Below are 18,952 nucleotides of genomic sequence, written 5' to 3' on the forward strand. Positions count from 1 at the left end.
AGTACACCTGAAACCATAAGTGAATTTGGGATAAAATATCCAGAGCTCAGCCCCTGTGACCTGATCTTAACATAAAAGCTGGCAAATTTCTGTGTTTTTCTCTTCTTTGGCAGAGCATATTCATTACCTGCCATCAGAGGAATGCTATCAAAAATTCTCAAAAGGGATGCCTGAAAAAGCTCAAACACAATCAAAAATATTGTCAAGGAGAGTGGAATGAGATTGACCTGCAGCGGCCTCGTGGCCATGAACCACCTTCAATGTGAAGAGCAATTAAGTAGTAAGTTTAAAAGATAATGAAGCACATCACCGACATGATGGGTAATGTTGGAAATGCAGTCCCTGTGATGCTAAATCTTCCAGGATGACAGCCTACATTATGTTATATTTTATATATTAACAAAACAATTCTACATAGAACAAAGTAACCAAATAATTACCTGTTGGGTCTGCAATGTGCTGTTGTAGACTGAGAAAATATCGATATATTGGTTTGCCATCCTTCACTTCCTGGATCATGTGAAGAACAACTGATCTGGATTAAGGTAATTCCACATGCAAGACTGGCCAAACAAAAATCTTAAAATGTTTTATGAGCTCACATTGACCCACTGGGTTCGCTGAATTGTCAGCAGAATCCCTCCCTGTAGCATACCCCAGAAACAATAAGCTGGTGGCTACAAGTCTTCACTCCTGTCCATTGATGCAGACTAAAATCTGAATGATAATTTGTGCTGATCAAAATGATTCTTAATGTTGGGAAACAAAACATTTTTAGAAGAAGTAAATAATTCACAGGTCATTGTAAATAAAGATCCCTCCAGTCCATCACAATGACTTGTTTAAATTCACAAAACACTGCTTAAATCACAAGTGCAAAATACTTTTTCTCACATTATGATATGGTGTCCCACAACGAGATTGCCAATTTTAATGCCGAACTACAGAACTAGCATTTTTCTTTATGAGGACACATATAGCCACTGGGAACTAGGTTAGGTGTGGCCCAAGTTAGGGCTGTTACAGTCAGCAGACGGAACAGGCCTTCATTCTAATGCTTTGGAGTGGAATTGCAACCCAGGCTCTACTGGCAGTGAATAATGTCCTAACTCACTGGATACCACCTGGAGCAATTTAACATCACATAAATATAAGTTTAAGTAATTATGAAAATTTTCTCTATTAATATCTGTTAGCTTATGGAATATGTCTTACATAATTTGTATGATAATTTTACTGTTTTTGTGCGAGTTCCAGTGTTTCCTGATATTTTCATTAGCTGTACGGTGTCTGAATTCAATTAGAGATTTGTGATCTCATTGTGGGAAGAATATTGGGAAAGCTTTTTGTAGATTAATAAATAACGATACTTCCTTCAACTGGTCAAAATACAGCCTCACTAATGCAAGTATCAATCTGGCTCAGTGGTCAGGCTGTCAGCTCTAATTCAGCAGACTCATGGGTTTAAGTCCCATTCTAGTAGTTGAGCATGTGATCTCGGCTGATACCTCACTGCAGTACTGAGGGAGTGTGACACTGTCAGAGATGAGTCCTTTGGATCAGAAAATAAAATTAAGTTCCATCAGATGAATATTAAAAAACTGACAATATATCAAAGACAAATAGCAGGTTGTTTTGCCAACATTCAAAACAGATTAATTGGTTATTAATCTCATTGTTTGTGGGATGTTAATGCATAACACTCACTAGATATGCAACAGTGCTAAATAAATACAGTTCTTTGGCCTTGGCTCAGTTGGTACTACTCTTGCCTCTAAGTCAGAAGGTTGTGGGTTCAAGTCCCACTCCAGCGATTTACACTCAATTAGCTAACACTTCAATGCAATACTGAGGAACTGCTACACTGTCAGGAGTGCTCTCTTTCAGATGAGACATTAAACCAAGGCCCCATCTGCTGTCTCAGGTGGATGTAAAGATCCCACTGCATTATTTTGAAGAAGGGCAAGGGGGTTATCCCCAGTGTCCTGGCCAATATTTGTCCCTCAACCAACATCACTAAAACAGATGCTGGAAATACTCAGCAAGTCTGGCAGAATCTGTGGAGAGAGAAGCAGAGTTAACGTTTCAGGTCAGTGACCCTTCTTCAGAACTGATGAAGGGTTACTGACCTGAAACGTTAACTCTGCTTCTCTCTCCACAGATGCTGCCAGACCTGCTGAGTGTTTCCAGCATTTCTTGTTGCATATTTCAGATTTCCAGCATCTGCAGTATTTTGCTTTTATTTTATTCACTAAAACAGATGATCTGATCATCACATTGCTGTTTGTGGGACCTTACTGTGCCCAAATTGTGTTTCTAACATTACAACAGTAACTGAACTTCAAGAAAAAAACTTAATTGGCTGTAAAGCACTTTGTAATATCTTGAGGTTGTGAAAGGTGCGATATAAATGCAAGTTTTTCTTTTAAAAAAGCCAATGCAGATTTTAAGTTTGGAATGTATCGGAATATAAAACCACATGTGACAGGTGGAATATTGCAGTGCAAAATGTCTTCATTTTCCGTTGGGTTCCTGTTTCTCTGCAGTTTAGGCTATGGAGCAGGGAAATGCAAAATTGAGGTGCTGCAGCACCGCTGCTGGTCAGGGAATGTAAATGCAGCACAACAGCTTCATATAGACAGTTTGTGTTATAAATATGGGCATAGAAATTTATAGTAAAAAATTGGCAGAAAAGTATGACAAAAATTTGGCAACACAAAGTAAGATTTAGTAGACGTATAGCTTGAACAGATGCAAGATATTTAATATATAAATAATTAATAAATCCAATAAGGAATTCAGGAGAGTGGTTAGAATGTGGAACTCGCTACCCCAGGGAATACTTGAGGCAAATGGCATAGATCCATTTAAGGGGAAGCTAGATAAACACATGAGGGGGAAAGGAATTGAAAGATATGCTGATAGAATTAGGTGAAGTAGGGGTGAGAGACTTGTGTGGGGCATAAACACTGGTATGGGCTGAATGACTCATTTCTGTGCTGTAGTTTCTATGTAATTCTATGTAATTTATAACATATTAAAATATAAAGCATGAGTCAAGAGAGTTAAAACTGAATGATAACAGCAGCTGACTTGCTGCTTTAACCTTGTTAATATATGCTGCCACTAATATAGGAAATTATTCTGGCAACTTTCAAAGAGTTTAACAAACAAGTCATTTAATTGGTTTTAAATTAGTACAGATAAAGCAACTAATGCACTGTATTAAAGTTTAACAACTAATAATCATTTCTTTCAGATTTGAGATCTCAAAGATCTAGCCTGTATAAAATAGTGTAACTGAAACCTACTGGCCTCTGCCAAATTAAACATAATTATCATCGAAGGTGCTTTCCAAGAATGGAATCCCAAAACAATGTAGCTGGTACTGACATTGACACTTCTGGCAAGCAAAATGCTAAACCTGCATAAAGCATGATAATATAGGAACATTGGAACAGCAGTAGGTCATTTAACTCCTGCAGCCAATTCTGTCATTCAGTGAGATCATGGCTGATCAATGACCTAACTTCATATAGCCACCTTTGCCCCATGTCAATTAATACCTTTAATTAACAAAAATCACAATTGACTGAGCATCAATTGCCATTTGCTGAAGTTCCAAACTTCTCGCACCCTTAATGTGCAGATGTGTTTCCCAACTTCACTCCCCAAAGATATGACTCTAATTTTTAGACTATGTTCCCTAATCCTCAGATTCCCCAACCAGCAGCAAGTTTCTCTCTATCTATCCTATCAGTTCCCCTTAATATCTTAAAAACTTTGATCAAATTACCTCAGCCTTCTAAATACTAGTTTGTCTAAACTCGCCTCATAATTTAACCCTTGGAATCTGATATCCTTCCAGTAAATCTATGTTGCACTCCCTCCAAGACCAATATATCCTGCTCAGAATTGAACACAGGCTTTGTATAGCTGTAGTATAACTTCTAATTTTACCCCCTTATTTGTACTTGTAAGTCTGTCTATTATTCACACTATTTCTGGAGTTTATGATATTTGTCTTTAACTCCTTCCCAAACACAATAGCTGGGGGTGATTTATAGTCTAGGTCCTGCTTGCAAGCAATGTCTGCTATTAAAGATGGAAATGAATGCTCAAAACACATCAAACCTTTACTACTTTTTACAGTATCTTTTTGTTAAAGGGATTGAAGGAAATCAAAACAGAACTCTGAGAATGATGACAATTGTCAATAAGTCCCTTTGTTAAACTGTCTTCCTAGATGGCAGTAAAGACTGACGAATTTAATCTCTAATGTCTAAATTATGGTGAAAGAGGTCAAAGGTAGCCCCTCGCTACCTAGCCATGGAATGCACTAGAGTCCTAAACATAATAACTAGAAAACAAACCAAATTCATTAATGTTGACAACTTGTAGGTTATTCCAACCCAATGCAAAGTATTAATGAGAATAGGTTAGAACACACTGAGTGTTCTTTGCGCATGCACAAGAACTGAAAGAGAAACTCAGTGCCAGTCTGCTTTGCTTCTGCCACTCGATGAATTCTGGACAAAACTTGCAATCATTTGTCATCAGGAAGTGAAAGTAATTCTGTGGCTGCACATGCTGATTTATCCCCTGTATCTCCCATTACAAAAGAAAGTAACAATTGAGGAGTTGCTCTTATTTAGAGTAAGTTAAAACTAAAGGACATTTTTCTTGGGCGAGGAATATTGTAACTACTTTGTAATATTGAGAGAAATGAAAGAAAATTAAATCCTATTTCATTATCACATCACATTTAGTATAACTAGAGAACTGGCCACATATTTGTAGAGTTCTGATTCGTCAATGTACAATTAAACTAGCAATTGTATTTGAAATGTATCTAATATATATTATATACGGAGATAGCAAGTTCATGTAAGATCATGAATTATGTTTGAAATATAGCAGTGTACTTTGAGTTTAATGATTATTTTATCCTTATATAGAATGACAATTTCCATGCTATTGAATGAGGTTTGTCTGTTAGGGTTAATACAGTAACAAAGTTCATTACCACACATTAACAGTTACAAAGGCTATTTGTGTTGAAGCACTCTGCCTCTACAGAGCAGAGAGACCGGCTGAGTATGCTGACTCTGATTTCAAGATAACTGACCCTTGTAATATAACCAATGAACCAGAACAATAAGAGTCAAGACACCATTAGGAACATACCCTGTTATCTTTTAAAAGCCTAACCAAAATATTGCTTACTTGTGTTCAAGTGTTAAGGTTAGCCACCTATCCAACAATAATTTGTTCACTACCATACACCACCAAAATAACAGAAGTGTACTGGATAATTATTTAGACAAAATGTGAAACAATTACTGTGGATGCAGCTAAAGTAAATTTTCTTTAGTATTTTCCATTAATATTTTTCAAATACATTGTAATGTGTGAAAATATTGCACAGCTACTTTTTTTTAATTCATTCATGGGATGTGGACATTGCTAGCTAGACCAACATTTATTGCCTATCCCTAATTGCCCTTGAGAAACTGGTGGTGAGCTGCCGTTTTAAACCGCTGCAGTCCATGTGATATATGTACACCCACAGTGCTGTTAGGGAGGGAGTTTCAGGATTTTGACGCAGCAACAGTGAAGAAACAACAATATAGTTGTCAAGATGATATGGGTCTTGGAGGGGAACTTGGAATTTTACTCAAACTGTAAAGTGATAATAAACTATCAAGAAATGATATAAGCCAAAGTGGTATTTGCATAAAAAACCTTTTTTTTAGGCATGACCTAATCACTTTTGTAACTTTCTAAGAACCTTTCTGTTCAGATTTTGTTCTTGTTTAAGTCACATTATACTATGAAACCAGGGCCTAGAGGACACTATAGTTGTCACTTCCCCATCATTGGTTAGTGGAAACCATTTCACTGCTGTACGAATCTGCTCCCTGACATTAAACTGTTTCCCCTTTGTGCTTTTGTTGATAAATGCAGACAATATAGATTCCATATTCAGCTTCCTCAACTATCATTTTTTTCCAATTTAAAATATCCCTCAATAACTTTCTATCTCATAGAGTCACTTACGGCAGAGGAGACCATTCAGCCCATCGAGTCCATGCCGGCTCTCTGCACAGCAATCTAGTCAGTCCCACTCCCCTGCTTGATCCCCATTAAGCTGCAAGTTTATTTCCTTTCAAGTACCCATCCAAATTCCTTTTAAAATCATTCATTGTCTTCACTTCCACCACCCTTGTGGGCAGTTATCTTATCAATACGTTAGCTTATTTTCATCTCTTCTTACAGTTGCTGTTGCCTATACACCATTCCCTGCCTGAGTCTGTCAAACTGATTCCAGGCTTCTGACAATATCACCCTTGATTGAAATGTTCGGAGTGCAAAAGCAGCTAAGAGTGTTGCACTCACTAATCCCTTCTCCACTCCTCTGGGCCACCTCCTCCTCCTGATGGATTGTCAGACTGGAACCTCACTCTATTGGGAATTTGTTTGGGCACATATTTTACAGAATGTTACAGCCGAGAAACAGAGCATTCAGCCCATCAACACACCACTATTTTTTCCATGTGCTGCTTAATCTATGCTCAATTTCCTGCTTGCACCCAGCGTCTTTTAATATGTTTCTTTTAATTCTATTATTTAATTCTAAAGGTATTTATGGATTCTGCTTCAACAGTGGTTTGTAGAATTCCACATTCTAACTACTGTCTCCATAAAGACATTTTTTCTAACTTCCCTTTCGTTTTTATTTTTCCATTTATCCTAAATTTTTGACCTCTCATTGCCATTTCACTAACCGGGAAAACATTCAGTGCAGAGAGAGGTAGAGAGGTGGAGCAGTTTAGAGAGGGAATTCCAAAGCTTAGGGCTCAGGCAGCTAAGGCACAGCCGCGAATGATGGAGTGATTAAAATTGGAGATGCACAAGAGGTTAGAACTGGAAGATCTTGGAGGGCTGCAGAGATAGGAGGGGGCAAGGCCATAAAGGGATTAGAAAATAGGGATGAGAATTTTAAAATCAAGGCATTGTCAGATCGGGACCCAATATAGGTCAGTGAGCACAGTTGGGTAAAAAGGAGGTTGTGTGAGTTATGTAGAGACTACAGAGTTCGAATGAGCTGAAGTTTACGAGCATTCAAGGTGGGAGGCTGGCCAGGAGAGCACTGAAATAGTCGAGTCAAGAGGTAACAGAGGAATGGCTGATGTTGTCAGCAGCAGATTAACTGAGGCAGGGGCAGAGAGGGGCAATGTTATGGAGGTGGAAGTAGACAGTCTTAGTGATGGAGAGAATATGGTGGTGGAAGCTCAACTCAGGGGCAAATATGATGCCAAGATTGTGAATAATCTGGTTCAATTTCAGACAGCGACCAAGGAGAAGGATATAGTTGATGGCTAGGGAACAGTGTTTGTGATGGTGGCCAAAGACAATAGTTTCAGTCTTTCCAAACATTTAATTGCAGGAAATTTCTGCTAGTTCAATATTTGATGGCAGACAAGAATGTGACAAATCAGAGGCAGTGGAGGGGTTGAGAGAAGTGTTGGTGAGGTACAGATTTCGTCAGTGTACATGTGGAATGGGATGATGTCACTGAGGGACAGCAAATAATGAGAAATAAGGGGCTAAGGATATATGGGACATTTTAGAGGTACTGGTTCGCATACAGGAAGAGAAGCCCTTGCAGGTGATTTTCTGACTATGATGGGACAGAAAGGAATGGAACCAGGCAAGGGCAGTCTCACCCAGTTGAATAATGGAGGAGAGGAATTGAAGGAAGATAGTGTGGTCAAATCTGTCAAAGGCTGCAGACAGATTGAAAAGGCTGCAGACAGGTTGAAAAGGATGCGGAGGGATAATTCACCATGGTCCCTGTGACATAGGACGCCATTTGTGACTTTGGTTTCAGTGCTGTGACAGGGATGGAAGCCTGATTGGAGGGTTGCAAGCAATGTGCTGGGGGAAAGATGGACTCGGATTAGGCAGGTAACAACATGCTCAACAATTCATCAGGTCACCCTGCAACCTTCCCAGCTCCAGCAGAAAAAATCCTAATCTTTTAGGTCTCACTTCTGATAACAATTCAGTCAATCTATGCTGCACCTTTCCCATTGTTTTTATGTCCTGCCTAAAATGGGATATTCAAAATTGCACACAATGCTTCTTTACCACTTTGCGTTACAGAATACACCATGAACCATGCACCACTTTCCATTTCCACAGTTGATGAAATAATACACTTTAGTGTCCTGATCAATATCGATCCCTGAACCAACATCACTAAAACAGATCATCTGGTCATCACATTGCCTATTGTCGGACCATACTCTGTGCAAATTGGCTACTGTTATTTCCCCAAATTACAACAGTGACTACACTAAAAACAACTTAATTGGCTGGAAAGTGGTTTGGGACATCTTGAAGTCATGAAAGGCATTATTGAAATGCAAACTCTTTCTTTACACTTGTACACCAGTGTCAGATCTGCACCAGTCCTAACTGTGCTTTATTCACATGATTTATTTTATGCAACATGACTGATACCACACATTTTCAGTTTACTTCAGAGGTGGTGCATGATTAACAATAACAAATAAATAGCAACCTTATTTTAACAGAGCTTTGAAAATGCATTTTTATCATTTAGACTAGACATTAAGTAGTTAACAAACAACTGCAGGTTGAGGCTGAAACAGAGAAAACAATTTTAAAAAAATCTATTGAAAGCACAGACACAAAGTTTAAGAAAACATTGTCTCTATAACACCATATCAGATTTATCCTTCTAATGCAAGGAATCAATAATTTCCATAATTCTTGAATTATCATCTTCATTTAATAATTTACAAAACTAATAACATTATAACCGAGATTAATAGCACTCTTCAAAATTAAGCCAGGAGGCAGGCAGTCTGAGATCAGGGTCAAAGGTTGGTTCCTAAGCGGGAAGAAAGCAACAGACAAAACAGGCAGCCTTTGTCTGAAACCAGCATCTGCTGCAACAGTGATCTTTCTGCCAACAGCTCAGCGCAGTGTTTCATGGTCTCCATTTATTGCTCTTGTTCGACAGATAGTAGACTTCAGTAACTGAAGAACCAGATATTTCTCTTTGAATATTGAAACCAAACCCAGTAAGATCTAAGATACATATTTAACTAAGTAAAGAGCTACAACTGAAACTCATTCATTGTTGTGGCTTTATGCTGTTGACATTCTTTACCTCACCTGACTAGGGCTTTAGAAGGTGCGCAATATGATCATTTCCTATGAAGGCAGCACTCAGCAGTTTCATAAATAATGCCTGAGCTATCTGAGCAAGGCTAATATTTCAGCTCCCTAAATCACAGACTTTCTGTCAAGGTCTCCAAGAGCACAACTTCAGTTACATCAGCCTCAGGACACAATGAGAAAATGTCAATCATCCATATTCAGGTGGTGGAGTGATGAGGGCAAGATATTCCCTCAAAACATAATGAGCACCTTCCCTGGCCATTTTCTTTTATTTAACACTTAGTACAGCAATTAATGTCAAGTATTATATTTGATAAAACAGGTGATCATGCAAATTCTAAATTCAAATCTGGCTGAAATTCAACTATAATTTTTTTTTAAAGGTGACCCCAAATGCAGAAAGCTTGTCCCTTTAATGAAAGTATCACTGTACAAGCATTTGCCTTTCCGCTATGCCAAAGGCAGATGCCTGTCATACAGCTAAATGAGGAAACTTATGAGGCTTAGCATTACAGCTGCTGGAAGACATTACTTGGACACTGTGCATGAAAATGCTTACTCATATATCCAGGGTTTGGAGCCTAAGAAAGTCAAGGAATTGCTTGTGAGGCTCTGCACCTCCAACTAGAGGATGATATCATTGAACTTCCACATTTTCTGGTGAGTTGTGGTACTGACCATACTTTCCAGGAGCTTCTAGTACTTGCTATCCACCTCACATATCAGGCATCTAATGACCAGCTACTGACTATCCTCTGGGGGAGGAAAGAGGCAGGCAGGGTCTCTTTGGGGGCTTGATTGAGCCTCACGATGGGTGGTTGGGACTGAGCCAATCCCCTGTGGCAGCCTTGGTAATCCGATACTTGAGCCAAGATGATCTGATGTTGATTATTGAAGGAGTCCGGAGGGGAGGAGCTGCCAACAAAGCTGGCATTTACCCCTCAGCTCCTGATAACCATTCGAGCTGATGCTGTTACAAATAGGGTGGCCATAGTCGGATAAGATTACTAGTGCTGATATGCAGCAAAATGTTAGCTGGCTAAACTCCAAGGGTAGCCTGTGCATGTTTGGTGGTCCCTAAGCCTCAGCTTTTGCCTACAGGAAGATAACATGCACTCCAGGTCAGGCAAACGGAAACTTTATGTGAATATCACAGCAGTTTGGTTTCTGAGACTTTTAAACATGCACTCCTCAGCTGGACTATAGGACTGCTATATTTCATGTTTTTTTTGCAGTTGAATTATCTGAATCCTGTTTAAGGTCTGTAAACTACATCTTACTTGAATTTGAATAGTAAAACATGCATTTGCATGTTTGAAGGCAGTATGTATATTTGTACATACTGTCAGACTCAAGTAGTTAAAGTAGACAAATGGTTACTTAGGTCCAGACCTACAAACTTATATATAACAGACCTCATTAATTCACTACCTGAGTTACAAAGTGGGAGTTGGTAAAAATGTGCTTTTATAAAAGCATTTTCAGCTTTATTCCAGGCAGTAACCTGTATGAAATAAAACAAGAAAATGCTGGAAACACTCAGCAGGTCAGGTGGCATCTGTGGAGGGAGAAACAGAGTTAACGTTTTAGGTCAATGACCTTTCAACAGAATGCGGATTCATATTGTAATCTGCACTCTTTACAGTTTTGCAATAAGATGACAGTTATTTAAAATGTTGTTCTTCACATGACTGATTTCCAAGGTCTTCACCTTGTCTTCCACCTTATCATGCGATATAACCAATTCTTCAATACGTTATTGCTTCATTACCATGTCACTTTAGGAATCTTTGGTGTCACTTACACGTCTGTGATGAATAACCTGCTCACGTCTTGTTCTTCTGCCCAATTCCAACAAAAGCCATTACCTAGATTTTTATATACACATACATACTTAGTTTCATTTTAGCTCCCACGTCCAACCTATCCCTTTTAGAAAGTGACTATTGAATTTGTATTCACCAGCTGTTCGATGACAGTACTTACACTGACCTCAACAGAGCAGATGGTCTCCATGGTGAGAGGAAAAAAGATTAAAATGAAAATTATCTGCTACCAGGCAGGCAATATTTGGACAAATGCTTTCACAATAATGTGCCTACTTGGTGCTGTGGTGGTAGCACTTTTGCACTGAAGGAGAAGGTTGGTAGGTTCAGGGCCCACTGCAGGTACTTGTGCATATTATCTAGGCTGACACTTCAGGGCAGTACTGAGGGAGTGCTGCACTGTCAGAGATGTGTTCTTTCAGACAAGATACTGTCTGCTGTTCAGGTGGACGTAAAAGGTCCCATGACACTATTTAAAGAAGTGCATGAGAATTCTGCCAACGTCCTGGCCAACATTTAATCCTTAGCCAACACCTCCAAAAACAGATTAACTGGTCATGCATCTCTGCAGTTTGTGGGACTTTGCTGCTGTGTTTTCTTGCATTACAACAGTGAAGTCACTTCAAAAGTGAAGCACTTTGGAGCATCTGAGGACATTATATAAAGTTTTCTTTCGAATATTGTGGTAGTGGTGCGAAACTCCTTTATATTGAAATTATTCAGCCCAGCTTCTCTTTACATCTCCAGCTGAGCTTGTAATATTACCCCTTTGTGACACTGGCATAATCTAACTGGTTCCTCTGTATTCAGCAGCTGCACTACCAATGAATGTATAAACATAGACTGCAGCTTCGCAATTACCAATGATCTCTAGAACAACAGTTTTCTTCAATTTGTCCCAGATAATTTGTCTTTTCTGGGAATACTTGTGCCAGAGATCTAAGCTTGTCATGATTGCCTCTCTTCCAAGACTAATGGGCCAACAGATAAACTTCCATTGTAGGACTGCCTTTGAGGCCTGGGTAACTGCCCCCACTACATGAAATATAATTGCTCTCAAGTACCATTTAATATCAGCTCATATTTAAGTTGTCAGAGCAGAAGATTGGCCCACACCTACATTGAGGCTCAGCGTGGCAGCCCCTCACCCCCAGTTAACGTGATCTTTTTTTAGAAAAGGGTACGATCTTAATCTGGTTGTCAATTAATGGCCTGAAGAATACTGGGTGGAAGACTAGGATTGCAATCAATCAAGAATAATGTTCATTGCCAGTAAAAAAAAAATGTAATGACATTGAGAATACATGCAAATATGCATTTTAGCACTAATTCTAGATGCTTCTTATAGTCACAAATGGAACAAACATATTAATAAAAAGGAGATGCTGATGCTGTAATTAGCACTACTCTCTGCATATCAAATCAGTATGATTATAGATAAGTGCACAACCCAATCTGGGATACAATATGATAAAATCCAGTATTGGTTAGTATCTAATTGTCAACTTGTACATTATCACAAGAGTGTACCAATTACCAATCTGACACACAGTGTACCAAATCCTGCTTCATGAATGTTTAAGGGAGAGAGAGAGTTTTAAATAAAATTTTTACGACTTAATTTCCTTACCCAGAGAGCAGTTAGAATATGGAACTTGCCGCCACATGGAGTAGTTGCAGTGAATAGCATAGATGCATTTAAGGGGAAACTAGATAGGCACATGAGGGAGAAATGAATAGAAGAATATTCCGATAGAATAAGATGAAGTAGGGTGGAAGGAGGTTCAAGTGGAGCATCAGCACCTGTTGGGCCAAATGGCCTGCCTCTGTGCTGTAAATTCTATGCAGTATTTGCACAAGGTAGCAAAGTTGCTGCTTGTGCAGTGGTCGACTTTCATGTTTTCAGCCTTAGCACTTTAAAAAAAAATCATTCCTAGGATGTTGGCGTCGCTGGCTACGCCAGCATTTATTGCCCATCCCTAATTGCCCTTGAGAAGGTGATGGTGAGCTGCCTTCTTGAACCGCTGCAGTCCATGTGGGGTAGGTACACCCACAGTGCTGTTAGGAAGGGAGTTCCAGGATTTTGACCCAGCGACAGTGAAGCAACGGTGATATAGTTCCAAGTCAGGATGGTGTGTAGCTTGGAGGGGAACTTACAGGTGGTGGTGTTCCCATGCATTTGTTGCCCTTGTCCTTCTAGGTGCATAGAAAGATAGAAAATAGGAGGAGTAGGCCATTAGAGCCTGCTCCGCCATTCATTATGATTATGGCTGATCATCCAACTAGTAGAGGTCGCAGGTTTGGAAGGTGCTGTCTAAGGAGCCTTGGTAGGTTGCTGCAGTGCATCTTGTAGATGGTACACATTGCTGCCAGTGTGCGTCGGTGGTAGAGGGTGTGAATGTTTGTGGATGGGGTGTAAATCAAGTGGGCTGCTTTGTCCTGGATGGTGTCGAGTTTCTTGAGTGTTGTTGGAGCTGCACCCTTTCAGGCAAGTGGAAAGTATTCCATCACAATCCTGACTTGTGCCTTGTGGATGGTGGACAGGCTTTGGGGAGTCAGGTGAGTTACGCGTCGCAGGATTCCTAGCCTTAAACTTAACCATTACTATTATGCTCTTTTTGAGTTTTGCAACAAGACTGGTCCTACTAGGAGCTGTATTTTTAGTTTGCCAATTTTAACATTCAATTTTTAAGTCTTATTTAAAAAGTCATTCCTTGGCTGTGAACATTGCTGGCAAGGGCAGCATTTATTGCCCAAACCCAATTGCCCTCGAGAAGGTGGTGGTAAACCAGCTTCTTGTACTGCAGCTGTCCTTATGGTGAAGATGCTCTCGCTACTAGGTGGTGACTTCCAGGATTTTCACCCCGTGACGATGAAAAAATGGCAACATACATCCAAGTTAGGAAGATGTGAGACTTGGACACACACAGGTGTGGTGTGCCAATTGTGGAGAGAATGGATGTTTAAGTCAGTGGATAGGATGCTGATAAAGCAGGCTGCTTTGTCCTGGATAGTGTTGAACTTCTTGAGTGTTGTTGCAATTGTTTAGATACGATCAGCATAGTCACTGAAATGTCTGCTCAGAATTATAACTCAGTGTTATAACTGCAAACTGATCTCTGAAAAGATGAAACTCATGCTACTTTGAATTAAGAAGTGTGCATTAAAAAAGAACATTAAGATATGGGAAAAATCACAAACCAAATCGAAAATTAAAAGCTCATTTTTCCTACAAAAATCTCCAATAAAAACTGTTTCTATTTTTGTGAGGTGCTAATGATTTTAGAATAACAGGAAATGCCTTTTAATGTTGAGTTTACACAATTTCCATTATAAATGTGGACACAGGAATTTATAATATAAAAAGTTGACAAAAATATGCAACAGGAAGCAAGGTTTTGTAGACAGGGAGTATATACGGATGTAAGATTTTTAAGAAGATATGCTGATGTCATTGCAATTGATGTAAAATATAACTTCTTCATTAATGTAGCATTCACAAAAGAAATTAAGCTGTCAATTGTCTGTTTAATGCCTGCATTCACAGCCAATTTGTTCCTTTTGATTTGCAAATGCACTGTGATCTTTTAAAAATGCTTGTTTTTCCTACAAATTTTACCTCCTCCCTTGTTACAGGCCCCTCCACTGCCAAGAGTGCAGCAAACCTAACTTCAAGCTTGTGGACAGTGGGTGCACAACTGTTAGGCTGATTGTCTCTTATTGATAGAGAGACAAGCAGAAGCTCCTTTGTACAAAATGATGGCCTGAAAAATGTGATCTTAAGCAGCATTTCACATTATAGAATCAATGTTTAATCAGATGTCACAACAGAGGGAACTGAAACAGTTTTTTGCAGCCCAAATTATTTGATCAGAGCTAATGTTATATAGGTAGCAATGTACAAATGCTTGAGATCATCACAGAAAATGCTGGATTTATTCAGAAGGTCTGGTGGCATCTGTGGAGAGAGAAACAGAGTTAACGTTTCAGGTCAGTGTCGATGAAAAGTCATCAACCTGAAACGCTGCCTGACCTGCTGAGTGTTTCCAGCATTTTCTGTTTCCAGAATCCACAGCAATTTGCTTTTGTATGGAGGTGATCACAATCTACTTTTAATTCAACAATTCCATTTTGAAGCACTGCTTTTCCACTTTGCTGTGTTATTTACATTGCTCAATTTGGAAAATTCTATTTTTTTTTAAAGTACAAAGCACTTATATTAGCAGCAATACAACTGCCATGTAATATTAAACAAAGGAGGTGGAATCCTAAACCAATCTGAACCCTTGTAAAATATGATTGCTTTTTTCTGCCACCATGTGCTTTGGGCTAAGGCAGAAAAATATGAGCAAAGAGTCCTAGATTTGAACCTAATACATCCAAAACTAGGGGTACCTGAGTTGGGACAAGTATACATATGATAACTTATTTCTTTCAAGGTTAATTTTCATTTTACCTCCACTCTTCTTTACAACCAAAATCTGTGACGGCACCAGTAAGAATGAAAAATGTTTACGAGATTGTAATAGTTATAACCCTTAAAGGGTTAAAATCCTTTTGTAAGTAACTGAATCTGTTCCAGCAATCAGAACACACTGCTATGCTCAACAGCATGTCAGCCTCCTCACAGTGTGACCTTTGCTGACACCTCCAATATAAACCCATAGTAGTAAAGTTTAGTAAAGTTTCTTCGCCTTGCATTATTTTGAAATGCACATTGGTATTAATTTTAACTTGGTGAGATTGAACCACAGGGAGAGTTTGTAAGTGAAACATTCTTAAAATCTCAACCTTGATTGTTTCAGGATTAGGGATGATTTTGTTGATGAAACTCTTAGGTTCGTTAGCAGTAATTCAAAACTGATCAGATCAATGTCAACTGCAAACGTCCATAAACTGCACAAGGAGCCACACAAATGCCTGAGTTCATTTGCCACAGCAATTTCAGTTTCAAGTAACTGTAGCACGTTTTCATTCATTAAAAAGTGGATCACACATAAATGACATGTTTTAGTCAGACTGTAACTTTGCTAATGACATTTTGTACTCAACAAGTACAAGGAATCAGAATAGAGGTTTGATTTGAGTTCGAAGGTAATCATATTAAGGTAACAAATGAATATTTTTAGCAATTCTCAATAATGCAAGTTTTAGATTTCATCTCTAACCTTCTGACCATTCTTCACACATGAATAAGTGTTCTTGGAAAAGTTTGCATTCTGAAGCAATTATTTATTTTTACTGAGGGTTCTCTGTTTCTCAGCATGCTCGACAATCTTCTCTTCCACGTAAAGCCCTTTCCGTTTGCGCACAATATTCATGTACTTGTGTGCCTGGTTTACTGTATCGGCCTTCTCTCCAAAATGCAAGTACTCTTCTTCTGTTGTGGGAACCCAGTAGGGATCACTGGGAATTACCTGCATCACAAGAGAGACAGCAATAGTTACAAAAGAGTTGAATCTAATTACTACAAAGACTCTTGGGGTAGGGTAGATGGAATGAACAGCTACACACGGAAGACCAAAACATTCCCAGCTTTGTTCACAATCAGAATACTTGACATGAGAATGCCCTTTCAGTATTTAAAAATTGGGTGACTGGGATAGTTAAGTATATAAAAGGTCAGGATGAAATAAGGTTTTTGTGTATTTTTGAGCCATTAAGATCTGAATGCTAGTGCTGCAGAATGAAATACTTTTCACCACTGGAACATAGGTAGGGAAAGGAAGAACAGATGCAGAGCAAAGCTGCTCTTTGCTCCAACTACAAATTTAATCTCAAATTCACAGCAGCACACATTTCTCACAGAAGCCATCTTTATGGCACCGCTGGGTTAATTGTCAATTTCACAAGTTCAGTGATCACACTGGTCAAAAGCAGTGCGGGTTGAAGTATTGGGACTATGATGTTGTACACGTGTGTCTGACCTGTGGCTCCCTTCAAGCTAGATGAAAGTGACCAAACTCACTTAAGCCAGCACAGAGGGGAGACTTCCATCCCATCAGAGATAACCGGATTCAGACTCTAGTCCTGCAAATGTTGCCTTTTTTCACCTTGCAATAATTAAAGTGTTGAACTTCTTCTCAACTTCAGAGCACAAACTTGTAGGTGAGAGAAACTTATAAGTCATCAGCTCATATGCCTGTACCGTGATCACATCTTAGGAAGGAATTTAATGGCACAAATTATTTTTGAGTAAGCTTATGTATTTGAACATTTTGTCAATTAATATTTTTGAATATCATTAAGATGAGGGGGGCAGAGTCTCCCATATTGAATACAGCAAGATTTTTACTTGGTATATATCATGGCATTACTGCTATAACTTTTGGTGAACATTATTCATGGTTTACGGTAAAAAGCAAAATTTGAACACCTGTGGCCCCATCATTTGTAATGCCAATAATATGTACACTAGAAGAGAATAATTCAAATGGCAAGGATTGTGTCTTGATAACCTTGTTATTCAGCTATCAACAATCTGCTAAGTGAGAGGAGGGAATTTATGTTACAAAGCTCGTAACGCTGTGCTGTGATGTTGCAGGAGCTTGGGTCAAGGCCAGCCATTCTCCCAACTGGGTAATTGGAGAACGACTGAATGATGAAGTGCTTCCCCTCATTACAGCACGGAGAGAAAAATCTGAAGATACTGCAGGCTGTCCTTCCCTGCTCCAGACAGGATTAGCAAAGACCTGCTCGCTGATCAATAGGTCGACGTGGAGTATTGAAGCGTTGGGCCCTCTCCGCCTCCGCCACAAATAATTGGAACCACCAAGAAATATAAAATATTCTGTGGTACATTTTCCACAAGTCAACCTGTTGGTGTGGAACATGTGAACAAGGATTGGGAAATTAGCAGGTGAAGCCCCTTTGTAAGATTCCCAACTAATTTGTGCAACATCCAATCTTTTGGTTTGTTGCATAAAATATACCAGATCTAAGCTGCAATGTTCAAATTAATATAAACAAAGCAAATGTAGAAGAGCTCTTAAAGGGGCAGACATGCCTTTGTGCAACTGTTGTTTTGCATTTTCAGTGGTGGCTTTTGTTCTTTTTATAACCATTGTTCTTTTCTCTCTTTTTGTTTTATGCTTTAACAAGGTTCCCGCAGAGATTCCAAATACAATGTTTTCCCCAGCTTGGACATGTGAATCTTGAAACTGTGGGATAACAGATTAATGCTTTTCTCTGAAGTTCCTCTATTTTAAGTAGAGCATTAACTCATTTAAAATAAATGCAGATCGAGTGACATTTCAAACTAATGTGATCATCTTTAGTACTTATCATTCTCCAGTGTGATTTCAAGCCATGGGAGTAGAATTACATCTCCTAAACATCATTTATATTCAGTCAATGAATTACAACTTAAAAAACAGTGGCCGGAATTTTACGCCTCCCCAAAGAGTGGGATGGTGGCCGGGGTGGGGGGTGTAAAATGGCTCGGGGGGGCCCTTCCTGACCCACTCCCGCCTCCACTTCACGCAGGGCAGCAGCGGCGAAAAATGGCCCGCTCACCCCAGACCAATCAAGGCCCATAAGTGGGCAGTTAACACCCACATAAGGACTTCCACCACGGGGATTTTGCCCTTGGCTGGCAGGTGTCCCAGGCCTGAGAAAAGCCGTTGGTTAAAAGCAGGTGACTTTCTGAGCCTGGGCGGATCCTGATCAGGCACCATGAGCCTGACGGAGGGCCGCACCCGATGCCCCAACCAACTCAAAGTCTAACACGCCCTGTCCCCCCAATTGACCACCCTTGCCTTGCCGGGGCCCAACCAATCGCCCCCGGTGAGGCCCCAAAAACTTACCCATTCTCCGGGCTCCCCGACATCTTCCGCTGGGTTACAGTCCCAACCGTGGCCACCGCTCCCGATGGCGCTGCTGGGACAGAGAGCTGCCAGCCCGCTGATTGG

The 18,952-nt window shown here is 39.6% G+C and overlaps 1 protein-coding gene across 1 annotated transcript in view; it reads right to left on the reverse strand.

Annotated features, from left to right (window-relative positions):
• Window positions 1–4,513: 4,513 nt before the first annotated feature.
• Window positions 4,514–18,952, reverse strand: part of efl1 (elongation factor like GTPase 1) — a 348,427-nt gene continuing 333,988 nt past the window's right edge. Inside the window, exon 20 of the mRNA XM_068017730.1 lies at window positions 4,514–16,459. Within this exon, the coding sequence (XP_067873831.1) occupies window positions 16,271–16,459 (189 nt within the window). The 3' untranslated portion in view covers window positions 4,514–16,270. The remainder of the gene's footprint in view (window positions 16,460–18,952) is intronic.

The sequence above is a fragment of the Heterodontus francisci genome, chromosome 38, assembly GCF_036365525.1.
Source record: "Heterodontus francisci isolate sHetFra1 chromosome 38, sHetFra1.hap1, whole genome shotgun sequence".
NCBI lineage: Eukaryota > Metazoa > Chordata > Chondrichthyes > Heterodontiformes > Heterodontidae > Heterodontus > Heterodontus francisci.